Genomic DNA, 15156 nt, shown 5'->3' on the forward strand with positions numbered 1-15156 from the left:
TCACTGCAATGCTGACCCTGAGTAAACATGCTCTGGTCCACATCTCTAAAAGAAGAGCTGTGCCTCAGGAGTTTTTAGTGCAAAGAAAGGCCCTCTGACCTCTGACCAGTGGTGAGTTTGATCTAGTACAGCCTCAAGATCTACTGCCGCTTCCGGTCACACACATTCCAGACGGTTAACACCTGTTGAAAATACTGAGAGAAACAGAGAGAAAAACAAACAGATGTCTAGGGGTGAAATTATAGAGAAACTGGGGAGAAAAGAAACCCATGAAAGAAGGACATGTGGAGTACTGAATTTGGCTAGGTGAAAGTAAATGAGAAGGAAAGTCATTTCAAAGGTAAAGCAAGTTACTATATTTAAACGAAACGGATAAAACAAACACTTATTTTCTATGGAATGATGCAGTGATGCATTGATAAATTGCATGCCACACTGCACTAAAACAAAATCCAAACAATTCATTCAATGGAGACTGGCAGAACTTTGCAATAACATCCAATGCATCCAATAACATTGAGGGCAGAAGGATTATGCTCATAATAATAATAATAATAAGAATAAAAATCAAGAAAAGACTGAATGTTAAACTGCTGCAAATTAAAACATACAACATGAAGAACAATGTATTAAGGCCTTTTGTGGTTCTCTGGAGTGTAATACACAATGAGTTCTATGAAAACATGTCATTCTTAGTGTACTTCTTTAGATAATGAAACGTGTTGCCTGAGAGACCGCTCTATCAATCAAATAAACACAGATAAAACCATTTCCAAAACATTTCCATAAACCTGTCCTTTCTTACATTATGTCTTTCTAAGGAATACAGTGTTACTGAAACCCAGTCATAACTAGTACTAGACACAGACACTGTAAAAAAAAAAAAACACAAACAAAAAAAAATAACTCCTAAATACAACAATATTATTGGACAACATTTAAAAAAAGAAAAAAAAAAATTTAGTCTTTATACTTCAAAATTTCATGTTTAATTCTACGTGTTACTGTTTCTCTGTATTTTTTTTCAGTGTACAGTAATTTCTCCCATATTACAAACATAAATTCAAAATTGCAACTTGCCGTTAACTCTTCTAAATGATCAGACTAACAATATTTGCCTTATAGCTATTAAAATGGCCATTAAAAAAATCTCATATACTTGCATTGAAGAAGTCATGTTTTAGAGATCAAAATCTCATAGACTTGTAAAATGTAACCTAGCAATGTGCAAGGACCAGTTATATTTTCTATGAAAAGCAATAAATGTACCTTTTTCCTATTATTATAAAAGAAAGACTGAATATTAATCAGTGGAAAGAGGTGAACATCATACACATCTGTATTCAAACGTGCAGTTCTTATCCCTACCGTACTCTCTCAGCTGCCACATCAAGCAGGTGTCATGTTTCGTAACAAGACATGGGCACAATCAAGCGATCTGACTCTCAGTGTGATTCCCAACAGTCAGAGATTTTCAATCAGGGTTCATTTGGAGAAGCATCAGCACATAACAGCAAGTGCCTCCTTGGAGTGCATGAGGAAGAATAATTAACTACAAAGGTATCTTGCACAGGATCAGTTAATCTACAAAGTAAATTTAGAGAAGGCAATTCATGAGATATCAAGACAAGAGGCCTCATCACTGTGAGAGTTTCTTTTATCGTAGGTTCAAAATCAGCAGCCTTTATGTGGTATGCTCACTGACAGTGAATAATTGCATTTTTATGATGCATCTTAGCCTGCAACACAGACTGCTCCTACAACAGACGTCTAATAATCTGCCATTTTTTCTCACAGGAATCACATTTTTTAAGCCAACAACCTGAACACTTTGTATAACAGTATATGATTTAGCCTTCCTTTTCCATTATGATCAAAGCAAATCAAACTTACTGTACCTCAAGTTAGCTCTAAAGAATGAGCAGTCCACGACCCTCTTTTGCCCAGCCATTATAGAATTTAGAAGGATCTGAATTGTTGGCTGGAATATAGTAGTTCACCCAAAAATGAAAATTTGCTTGAAAAAAAAAAGATAAAAAAAAAGAAAAAGGATGTAGAGATCCGACATCCAAGAGATCCAAGATGTAAATGAGTTTGTTTCTTCATCTGAACAGATTTTGCTGAATCTAGCATTACATCATTTACTCACCACTGGATCCTCTGCAGTGAATGGGTGCCATCAGAATGAGAGTCCAAACAGCTGATAAAAACATCACAATAATCCACACGACTCCAGTCCATCAGTTATTGTCTTGTGAAGCAAAAAGCTGCAAGTTTGTAAATAAACATCTATTGTTATGACCTTTTTAATTTCATACTGTTTCTTTCGGCTAAAATACGAGTCCTCAATTTATAAAATTGCTTTCTCTCATCATAACGTCCTACTCAGGAGAGAAAATACACACGGATTTTATCAACTGTTTGGACTCTCATTCTGACGGCACCCATTCACTGGAGAGGTTCATTGGTGAGCGAGTGATATAATGCTAAATTTAAACCAATCTGTCAAGACAAACAAAAACAAACACAAACTCATCTTGGATGGCTTGAGGGTGAGTAAATTTCCAGCAATTTTACATTTTTACTATTCCTTTAAGATGTCAGAACAGTATTAACTAAAATGAATAATTTCACATTCTGACAAAAGACAGTTAGCACAGTCTTGGCTTTTACCCAAGATGCCACTGCAGTCACATCATACAATCTGAAAAGCAAAAATTCACAGAACGGAAAGCACAGAAAGAAAGAAAAAACACCCTGCTTGAGTTATTGTTGAGGTGAGTAAAAACAGAATGAAAAGGAAGACAAAAGCTAAAATCAGAAGAAGACAAACACATAGAGGGAGGCTTTCATATTTTGTGTTTAATGGTCCTCTTACTGTTCCCCACTGTGGCAGAGTGTGAAGTCATTAGCAATGAGAGCTCACACAAACAAGAACATTAGATGTGCGAGTCAGACACGAGAGTAAACATTGCCCTAGGAAAGAAGACCAAAATAAAAGCATGATTTAATGTACGAAGATCTCTTCAGATGTCACAAAATGCGCCAAACAACCTCCTGAGGGTCTGCGTCTCATCTTGGCCTGCACATGTTTGTGTAAGAGCCTCTATGTGAAGTGTTTAAAGGGGTCTACAAATGGAATGTACTACACATTCAGAACTCACATTTTAGGAAAATAACAATCAAAAGGCATTGCTTCAGCTTTTTCTGCATGACTGCACTGCCCCACATTAGGCCACATGTATCCCAGCATTCCATGAAACAATGGGAGAGGAACAGGGTGAGAGAAGCCCTTGGCATACACTCATGAGCTATTCCTTTACCAAAATACTTCACTGATTTCTCAGCTGCCTCAAAATAGAGAACACTGTAAATCTCCAACCCCACCATCTCTCTCACATCTCTCATTAACAGTATCCACAATATGTTCTCTCACAAACACTCTCGAGCTAAAGAATAGACTGTTTCTTAAAAGCGAAGGGGTGTAATTTCCGCACCACTACCTTTACTAAACAGAAATGGAAAAAATAATGACTTTTCAAACAGTGTTGAGCACTTCCCCTTTAATTTTAGCACTCAATTAAAGGGGTAGTGCACCCAAAAATTAAAATGCGTGTGTATTCCACTGCTTGTAAACAAGACGCAACACATCCAGGTTCTACGTCAGAACGCCAGCTCCTGTGTCGTGGTACAATCTAGAAAATGTTGAATAAAGTCATTCTTTTTGTTTTCTTTGCGCACAAAAAGTATTCCCGTAGCTTCATAAAATTAAGGTTAAACCACTGATGTCACATGGACAACTTAACAATGTCCTTACTACCTTTCTGGGCCTTGAATGTGTCATTTGCATTGCTGTATGCAGGGTCAGAAAGCTCTCGGATTTCAATCAAAAATATCTTAATTTTGTGTTCCAAAGATGAAAAAAGGCCTTACAGGTTTGGAACGACATGAGGGTGAGTAATTAATGCCAGATGTCTCTCTCCTGGTCTATTTTTGAAGGGGATATACCTGGAGAGGGAAATCCATTAGGATCTTGATTCACCTCAGTGGAGTTCAGCTGAATCGTTCTAAAAAGAATGTAGAAGTGACAAGCCATGTGACTGATTAGATTGACTAGCAAATGACACGACACACACAAAAGAAGGTATTGATGAAACATAATTTATGTTTTCACTATAACTGATTTATTATAGTAAATACATTAAATTGTTTTTTTATCAAATTCCTTTTTTCATTGATGGGTATTCAAAATATGAAAATGAAACTTATATTCACTTATTTATTTACTTAAAAACAGGAATTGATAGAACAATTTTGCTTTTACTATAATATAATATAATATAATTGGTATGTTCTTTATTTTTAAGTTTAAATGTATATCAATGGAGAAGAAAAAAAAGCTTTATCTGCATAATAGCGTCACAAGCTTTACCAGCAGGAGCTGACTGATAAAGTTGATAGAACTATATATTAAAATTTGTATAATAAGAAGGTTTAGTTGAATATCTCACCACTGTTATGGGAACCTCAAAACTTCACAATTTTGTCTTAACTTCAAAAGAAGAACAGTCCCAACAAATCAACCAAATACTGTCCACCATGTGTCCACAAACACTGTTTGAAAACATCTTTAAGCTATGCACCAAGTAATTCTAAAAGAATGTAAAAGAACTGAAGTGATGGACTATCATGTGAAATCCGCAGGAGGTGAGGATCGACAGGGTTCCAGATTGGAGAACAGCTGATGAAATAAGAGCCAGGACAATACAGAATGTCACTCAGCCAGAGAAACACACAGGCATAAGGGCTGGATTAAACTCCTACTTCACTCCCACACACACACACACACACACAACCCACATGATATCACAGTCACAAAAAAACTAAACAAAACAAAAAAATCTTGAACTTGGAAAACAAGTTGTAGTGTGTGCCGGAATAAGTTCCAAACGATAAGAGAATGTCAGATCATCTCTGCTGAGAAAACGCATGATCTGAAGGTTGAACTGAAGGATTCTGAAATATTCAAAGACTAGTTTGGTGCAGACTTACACTAATAGCCCTCCAATTAATTTATGTAAATTAAGGGTGTGTTTAATTTGAATCTGTTAGAACAATACCTCTAACCAGTCGTTAAAAAAATCAAATCTAAACTGACATTCCAAGAACAAACAAATTAAATGAATTCAGCACAGTCCTGAATCCAAATTATTCAAAATCAAACTAATGACATCTGAGTTCACACTGTCATCTAATGGTCATATTGTGTTATAGCTCTGCTTAAGTAATGTACTAGATGCCTGCGGGGCCATTCAGATCAATATTTCCCAGGCCCTCTTGATCTCAGACACTTTAAAGCTGTTATTCCTGCTGCTCCATTGATCTAGACAGAAAACTGCAAACAGTGCACAATATACACACTATTCAACTTCAACACAAATACTGCGGCAACAATAGTAGCCTATTAATATGCTATTCTGAACAGAGCAGTCTGAAAGTCAGTGTGCCTTGTTTGCATACTGAAAATTGCATACTTAGAAAATGTATATAGTTAGAAATGTATATGCATACTTAGAAAATGATTAATCCCGACTAATCACATATTTAAAAAAGGTTTGTTTACGTGTGTGTGTACTGTGCAATATATATATATATATATATATATATATATATATATATATATATAATATATATATAGGTCTATATACATGTATGTGTGTATTTATTTATATGTAAACACACACTTTTGTTTTGGATGCTATTAATCGCAATTAATCGATTTGACAGCTTTAATTTGATAAGCTTTCAATGTCACCATAGTCTCCCTATTTCTTCTACAAGTTTTCACGTGACGCCATCTAGTGTTTATGAAGAGAATAGACGATAACCTATCTGGTTGTGATGTATTGGTATAGACAAAATAAATAATCTACTATTACAGAGATTCAGTGATCGATATACTGTTGCCCTTTGTCTATATCCGTCTGATACAAAAAAGAAATTACCTTCATTCAGATTTCATTGTTAATGATGACCTCATTAGCATGTTTCTACATATTGTAAAGAACATCAATGTCTTTAATTTCAAGTTACTTTCAAGAATTTGATGCTAGTAATCCACAGTAATGTATCAAACTGTTGACACGAACAATATATACAAAAGAAAGATAAATATATACAATCCAGCTCTAAGATTTACAGTGATTGCCAGGGTGGGCCGGCCCATGATTTGATTCTCAGATCATCTATTCTTTCAGTTGCGTTTGTGTGAGCAGATCTTTCAGATTTATCATTCTTGAGGCCTAGAGATGGATCCATCTTACCTGTGTTTCTGCTCACAGCTATCAGTGAAAACAGTTATAAATAATTTTTAGGCCTAATCAATTATTACATCAAGCCAATGCCAATCCCATCCTGCTGAGGATCACTGAACAAGTAATCCACTTTATAAATTCACATTTACACATAGTCTACGATCATTCCTGCTTCCAGACTTCATAAGTGTGGGGGGAAGAATGCTGCCTGGAGAAAACCATCGGGCAAAAAAGGATGCAAAAGCCCACCAGAAGATGCCAGGTGCACTGGACCAGAATGAAAGATGACATTTCCGGTGCTGAATGGAGGGTGGGGGGCAGATGTGGACTCACAGATCGGGCTGATGTTATGCAGAGAGTTCGTACCGGGTTGCAGGGAACTCTCAGCACCAGGGTTCTGCTGTTTTTTCCACTTGGTCCTTCGGTTCTGGAACCAAATCTTGACTTGGGTTTCGGTCAGGCTCAGAGACAGCGCGAGATTTAGTCGCTCGCATACGGATAAATAACGCGTAGCGCGGAATTTGTTCTCCAGAGCCACCAGCTGTTCGTATGTGAACGCGGTTCTGGCGCGCCGCGGCTTCGCGCAGCTGTGATCTGAATGCCGCCGCCGCTGACGCGACAGATCATCCGCCGCTGGAGCGATTCTGTCTTGTTCTTCACAAGAAGAAAAGGCCGATCTTAAATTTCTGAGCGAGGTTGTTGAGTCCAAGTCAACATCAGGATCAGGAGGATGGAGTCTGACGCAACTTTGATGGTCATCAGCTGATTGATCACCTGTCAAAAAATAAATAAATGAATAAATAAACATTTCATATGTCATGTAGCCTAATTTCTCACGATACAACCGAAGAATAACCCAGACGAGAGTGGACATTTTATTTATTTATTTAGCCTACTGAACACGTTTTGACCTTAAAGTTTAAATTGGAATTTTGTTAAGTTTGTTGTGAAATTGAAAGGTTACAGGCCTTAAACGTATATAGACAGCGTTGCTAGAGTGTTCTGGCAATTAGACGTTGCAGGGCGTTCTGATTGGTGCCTTTGGCTGGTACTAATTATTAGGCTGTTTCAGAGTAAAATTGGCCTAAATCCGATGTCTTCTACGAGTTTTTATTATTTCAATTCTTCTGAATTAGCCTAATAATAGTTAGGCTGCAGTTTTTTATTAGTGCAGTTTATATTAGGCCTTAGTAAAAAAAAAAAAAAATTACTATAACCAATAAGACATTTGCAATCAAAATAAATCTTATCTAGGGATCAGCTGAAGAAAAGTATCTGGCAGCTACAAATGTGCTAACAATTAAACTAATGAATGTGAGGAGCACTGTAAATGTCCTGTTCAGGAATGGGGGAGGTTCTTACTGTGTGTGGATTTTTAAGAAAAGAATGACGTGGAATAATCCCGCAACAATTTCAAATCACAAATCGCCTCAAATGTCATGTTGTGGAAAGAAACCCTAGTTAAATCCAGCTTTGCCATCCAGCCATGACGCGCTAATGGAGTTTCATAAATATATTTGTCGGCAGATCGATAAATGTCATCTATTTAAAGGGAAGTTTTAATCGAACGATATTTGGGATCAGACATGGCAGGGGTTTGAAGTTTGGAGCCGCAAGCTGCTGGAGGGAGATATGCAGCATCCAGTAATGGGATATCGATCAAAGTGAGCGCAGGCATCCTCAATGGGACGATTTAAACAATTATCTGCCCTGACTGTCCCAATGGCAATCACTTACTCAGCTGCGGCTGCTTAAAGAAAAACGCAGTCTTGGAAATGAGGGGAAGGTCAAATTCTACCATCTAATGACACAAAAGATCTGTTTGGAGGATATCTACAGTTGAAATTAGGCTATGTTTAACCATATTGTCTCTTTTCTATAGCCTAGCCTATGTGAAAATTCATCCAAACGCATAGGCTATTTTATAATAGCATATACCAAGAATTTATTTAATTTTTAAATTTTTATTTTATTTATTTATTTATTTCTCAGAATGGTAGAGGACATGGCTCCTCTAAAAGGTGTATCCCCAAAAGACAAAGGTTGCGGAGGTCTCAAAAATATGCATAATTTGAACATACAAGTATATATATGCTACGTTTCAACAGCATTTTACAACAATGTTTCAGTAACCTCAAAAGTTGGATTACAAGTCGCGAACAGAAGTCGCGATCGTCAGGTGGTACGTAACCATAGTAACAGCTGCTAGATCGCTGCCTGTATCGGACAGGGTATCGACAAAACATGCAGTATTATTTGTCACATCATCATAGTTACACATCAGAAATATATTAGTGTTTTGTTTAAAAATGCGAGAAAAAAGTTTAACTGAATGTCAAAAAATAGAGAAACTATTTTAAAAGTTGACTCCTCTTGAAAGTCACCAAACAGGGAATTATTAGCTACACTGTTTTGGTTACAATTATTAATCATATTTCCTCACCTATATTTTTGCAGATGGAAAGCGATTCTTCGTGTCCAGTACTTTCTTTCCCGTTGCGCTTTTCCTCCAAACTTCCAAATTCGGTGTTACCTGAAGATGACGTCCGTTCTTTCTCCGACACGGCATGTGATTTTTTACTTGCGAACTTTTTAGGATCCAGTATGTCAATAATCGAAAAGGATATCCGATTACCTGATGTTGCTTTCACTCCGGACTCCTGATATTCAAGCATTTTCCAATTTCCAGTAGTATTTCTGATATCTTTTTTCTGTATTCTCTTACAAAGCAGACACAGAAAGTGATTGCAGCTTCTGGTCGGCTCTGAGGCGCTGCGGTCAGATATCAGTGGATGAAGGTGTGCTTGAGCTCTTTAACAGGTCTATTAGAGGAGACGCGTGAACACGAGCGTTTAACGGGATCCCTTTCGATTGGCTGAGAGCATTTGGTACTTAAACCTGCGCTCATTTCAATCGATACAATACGGACAAGTTCCCAGACTGACAAGTGTCATGACTCAAGCAACTGCTGCATCTAATCCTTAGCCTACACTCTTCAGTGTTCGTATGCACAGTATGTTTAGCAAAAAACACTTGCAAGAATTTTTTTTACACTGTAAAGTGTTCTTGAGTGAGCTAGGCTATATAATACTTAAATGTACTTATCAAAGATTTGCATTGATTTCTGACGGTAAATAACAGTAATTAAAAAAATATCTATTTTCTCCAATCCTTGTTATTCCTGACAATAAAATCAGCCTTTTCGGTAACAAATGAGAAATAATATAATTGCACCCCTCGATAACTCTGCCAATTTTGCTGTCAAATATATTTTTTTCTGGCAAATAATTTATATGGCTTCAGTAGAGTGTGTTGGCTTATTTCATAGTCAATAGCTTAAGCCAGTATCTTCACTTTCACTACGTGGCATCAATCTGCCAAAGCTTGGGATGAATCAATAAACGTTGTGTCCGGCACTGATAAATGTTTTAAATTTTTAAAATGCCTTAGTACTTTAGTTCATACAATGAAGTCAATGGTGTCCAATCATGTTTGGACCAAAAAAAAAAAAAAAAAAAGAAAAGAAAGAAAGAAAAAAAGGATAATAAATGATGAATTTTCAATTTTGGTTGAAATAACATTTCAAAATGTATGAATGGCATTGCATTAGATAAAATATAGGAACATTTTAAAGGAAAATATTTCAAAATGAAATATAAAGATTAACTACACCTGTGTGAACTTCAACTAACTTCATACATCTACTAAAAATGAATTGCAAAAAGAATAGAAACATTAGTTTTGAGAAAAGCATAATATTTCTGCAAATCTCCACTTAATTATTTTTCTACTGCAACGAAATTCAAATATGTATAAGTGGCTTTAAGTGAGCAAATACTCAGTGTAAATCAAGATGACAAGTGCATTGTTATAATACCACACATGCACAAACGCCGCATCAATCCTTTGTCCACTTCTCAGATGACAGATGTTGATTCCCTCTCCTCTTCTTTATGAAACAGAGTGACTTAACCTCCCCTGCATAGCCATTCAATTGTATTTCTACTTGTTTGCTGGCAGCCTGCAGAGTATATTTTGTGGTTGCAACATGGTCAGACTTCAGACGCTCACTGTCTGAACAGATACTGTTTGCTTGCATTAGCATATCTAAACCCAGCAGCCTGCACTGAGTGAGCTCCATAAGAATGGGGGCTGAAGTCTTTCCTGCAAGTTTACAACTTCCTCTCTGCAGGCCTGACACTATGCACATCTGTTTACACAAGACCAGAGCACAAAGGTGTGGCCCAGGGGGCACAACGTAGTCTCAGGTACTGGAGATAAAGAACATACAAAAGGTAAGGTGGAGAATCTGAGGACAGCAGCTGCTGCAGCCAAGAGGAACACTTTGTGTGCAATGCCTGGGGAGAGGGGCACACTTACGGACAAACCTCCCCACTGTTCCAGCATCCCCACCTCCTGACCTATAAAACCCATCAGAGCACCAGGATGATCTGCTAAATATTGGATCATTCATGTAGTCTCGTCTTGAGGTGGAGCTCTGTTTACGGATGGGCGTTTACTCTTTGTTTGGCTTTGTCCCTTGATTCCTATCCAGAGTGCAGATGGACAATAGAATGGGAAACTGCTGAAATGTCACTCTTTTGAAGAATACAACTTCAGAGCACTAAAAGTCTCATGGATTCCTCTCTTAAAATGGGGAAAGGAGACTTTAAAAATCTTATGAGGGGTGTAAAGAGTTTAACTTATCTGTCTCTAAAGTGAGACAGCCTCGAAAAGTCTCGAAAGTCTCTCAGTGAAACAGCATTGATTTGAGATTCCTCAATCTTTTTGTATTGTTTTTATAGATCATTTAAGCCTTAAATGTGCCATTTCGGTTTTGTAAACTTTATTATTCTTGATCAATTTAAGATTAAAGTTATTCAGCAAGAAAAAAAAAAAAAGTATTTGCTATTGGTCTACTTTTGTACACCTATTTGCATACAGAATTTGGATTAGTCTTATCATCATTGCATTTACTTAACTATTTACAGCTGCCTTTACACTGTAATTAGTCAAGTATGATTGTTGTGTGTAGTTGTATTTAATTTGCATTGAACCCAAGCCTAAAACTTGAACTTCCTTAAACCGACACTATTCTTTGCTGCCTTCCTAGAAAAAACAAATATCATATATCGTTGCAAAAATTTAATTTACGGAATTGTTCAGATTTATCTAAAAAAAAATTCCAGTACTTGTCTACAGTGGTCACAACTTAGAAAAGCCTCTGAATCCTATAAAATACATGAACACAAAAGAACTGGAAACCAATTGACCCTTCGCCGGGAGTTTGATTGACAGGTGATCTGATCAATCATAACGCTAAATCTGCCATTTTGTCTGACAAACAAACCAGACTGGAGAGTAGATTTACATGAACTTGAAAAATGGTGTGTACTGATGTCTTTTCGCGGTAAAAACAAGATATCTTCTGATGTTCATTCATGTTTATTTCATGCTGTAACTAACTAGTAAAAGAGGAAGAGGTGATCGGCAGGAATCTGTCACGACACAATAAAGAGAGTAATGGTATTTATTGTTTGAATTTCTTAAAAAATGACAACATTTGAAAGCTGAGACTTTGTTTCATTCCAAAAGTAACCTGCTCTGTCTTGTCTGTCATCACGTTGCCAGTTTCCTCTGTGCTACGCAATGTATTTTTCACTGTGTGAGAACACGATGTGTGGCGTGTGAGCCCCATGGCTTGTCAGACGTAGGAACAGTAACTAAAGGAGGCGGGTCTTTGCGAAGGGTCAACTGCTGTACTCATAGAGTGTAAGCACCAAAAAACACACTGGACAGAAAAAATTACACCAAAACTTTTGGGAATTATATGAGAGTGATGTTTTAGGACGTCTAGGCGAACACAAGGTCGGCAGCATTGTTTGGTAACGGTTCTACCTGTTCAGCAGCAGGCGTAATGAAGGTTTGCTGGCAGCGTCCGGGACGGGTGAGCGCGTCTGGCAGATGCTGACATGCAGCAGATGTGGAAAGTGGCTGGGTGATTTGTTCAGGGCCTGGATCAAAGCAAAATAGGGCAATTACACCAGGGGACACTGTCACACATTGGCCTCCTTTTCACAAACACACACTCTTTTTCCTGAGGTAAAGGTCAGTTCACTCTACAGACTTTATACATGATTAAATGACAGCTATCACTACAGACAAAGCATGTAAATGACAGAATAAACAACTTCAGAGAATCCAACCATAATATATTTGCTGAAATAAAGCTTCACATAGTTCCTGAATAGAATAGAATAGAATAGAATAGAATAGAATAGAATACATTTCCAAACTGGGGCTGATATGGCTATTTTTTTTCCTAAATAAGATTCCTTAAATAAATAAAAACAAATAAAATACATTTACACTTAATAGAAGCTAAATGGAATCAGTCTCTATATTTGTGAAAGGAACAAACACAAATAAAACCTTTAATTTGTCTATAAATACACAAAAGTGGTGAATGAAAAAAGAATTGACACTGACCTTAAAAAAAGAATAGAACAGAACAGAATATAATAGAATAGAATTGGATAAAATTGAATTGAATTGATTTGATTTATTTTCAAGATGGGGCAGGTGGAAAATTACTTTATGGTTACAATTTCTCATAAATAAAAATTCCTTAAATAAATCAAAACAAATAAAAAATTATACACTTCTCTACTTGTGAAAGAAACAAACAGAGAAAAAAAAATCTCTTTAAATCATCAATAAAAATACAAAGTGGTGAATGGAAACACAAAGTGATGAATGGAAAAAGATTTGACAATGCCCTCAATAGAATAGAATTCATGTCCATGCAATGGAATTGAGACTAAGGAAAATTACATAAAAATGAGTTGGTCATCAAGCAAAATGATCTTCCTTAAAAATCTAACCTAACTATGTGTGACATTGGGTGAAGGGAAAATCTCATCTGAGAACTTGTATTTACTACTGCCTTTTGCCATGTCTGCTGTGGTCTTTCACTGTCAGTAGAAATGGACAGGACTCTGTGAGCAGTGTAAATTTCTATTGGCATCTGTCACAATGGAAAACGCACACACATCTATGTTTTGTGTCAGGTGTTTAGAGATGCACATACTAAATGTATGCAGAGGTGCCAGACTTCATTGGCTGAGATCAAGTGCAACCCCAGATGCTATACAGAGAGATAGGATGCCTTTAGGACTGCAGCATAATCACAGTCTTCTGTGAATGGACACCCGGGTTAGTGCACTGCTAATGTAGAGTCTAAAAGAAAGAATTACACATGGTCTTGAGGTTAAGGGCTGCAGTCAATGTGATGTTCTATCACTCAGCACTTCCATTGATTGCTCATTGTTCGCAGAAGGTCGCATCATAATTCATTAAATCTTAACGAGTCCCCTGGAACCACCTGCATGCCTTTCCTCAATTGCCCCTTTAAATTACGAGTGACTCTCACGCTCTGCAAGCTCAAAAATGAAGATATATTCTCCATGTAAAGAAGAGAGCTATTAGTAACATTATTTAAACAGCCCTCTTTAAAGCCAGGGGGAGGCTGACTTTATGAAGGGCAATTAGGTACTCACTATAATTGATAATTCATACTCAACGCAATTAGGCAGTATAAATAGGGTGTCTGGGATTAATGGTTATGGCTGTTCAGAGAGAGAGACACACTGGGTAGAACTGGTCAGGCATGGCTGATGGAGTGGAAGGAGGCAGATCTGAATTCATCTCTGTTTGTGGAGGAAACAGATTGTGTTTGTCCCTTCAACACACACCCGAATTATCCAACGGTTCCCTCACTTCAGATTGTTCTGTTGGTGATGCTTTTCCAAAACTTTGTAAAATGTGCAAAACTTAAAATTGGCATGTACTTATTCTTGAGACATGTGACAAAATGTGTCCCAAAATTTTATCTGCAATTATGTTACAATAAAGGCAACATTTACATTTTGAAATTAATCACTACAAATGTTCTAAGCTCAAATGTATCATTTAATTTTATTAAAATTATATTTTTATCACTCATTATGATTACTTACTACACCTAAAACTGGCTGTCCTTGGAACAATAGCTCAATACTGTAGCTCAACTCAATAGCTACTTAATATAGATTAAAATATATACAACCTATTCAAAAAAAAGAAAAAAAGTGTATATATAATATATATATATATATATATATATATATATAATGTGTGTGTGTGTGTGTGTGTGTGTGTGTGTGTGTGTGTGTGTGTGTGTGTGTGTGCATCTTTAAATTAAACATTTCTACTATATCTACATTGCTGCTTCTGTGATACTTTACTGTATTTTATTATGAATTTGTTTACCTTTGTTTGATTTATTTATTTATTTATGTTCTTGGCCAGGTCATTCTTGTAAAGCGATTTTTATCCTGATTAAAAAAAAGGTTACTTACTATGTCTTACAGAACCTCTTTTATAAGATTTTGCAGCTGTCCCTACCTTTTCAAAATATTTGTGAAAATATTTATAAAAATCTGGTTAAACCGTATTTGTCCAGAAAGTCCAGATATGAGTTAAATTAGATAAGGAATTTGAACCAAACGTAAAGGATTAAGCTTAAGAGATTAATTCAAAATAATGTTTTAATACTTAACCTTCTGTTAATCAGTTCTGTAGCATGGTTTAATCCAGGACTAAAGAATAAATATATTTTTATATTTTATATTTTTATTTGTCATGAAATGCCCATCAGCAGTTTCATGGACAATGGATGTACTCTACGTATGATCATATGCTGTGGAAGGCAGAGGTGAAGGTCTTTCGTAGCTTTGCTCTCTGTTGACACCAGCATAATTGCTATACTGAGCGCTGGATCAGCCAATCCTTACTAATCAAT

At 36.5% G+C, this 15156-nt stretch overlaps 1 protein-coding gene across 1 annotated transcript; it reads right to left on the reverse strand.

Annotated features, from left to right (window-relative positions):
- Positions 1–5744: 5744 nt before the first annotated feature.
- LOC109082757 (NK1 transcription factor-related protein 2-like) lies at positions 5745–9157 on the reverse strand. The gene is made up of 2 exons (XM_019097589.2): positions 8758–9157; positions 5745–7088 (listed from the first exon to the last, which is right to left on the reverse strand). The coding sequence occupies exons 1-2, from the start codon at positions 8987–8989 to the stop codon at positions 6496–6498; spliced, it is 825 nt and encodes a 274-aa protein (XP_018953134.2). The 5' UTR covers positions 8990–9157; the 3' UTR covers positions 5745–6495.
- Positions 9158–15156: the final 5999 nt, after the last annotated feature.

This window comes from Cyprinus carpio, chromosome A13, assembly GCF_018340385.1.
Source record: "Cyprinus carpio isolate SPL01 chromosome A13, ASM1834038v1, whole genome shotgun sequence".
NCBI lineage: Eukaryota > Metazoa > Chordata > Actinopteri > Cypriniformes > Cyprinidae > Cyprinus > Cyprinus carpio.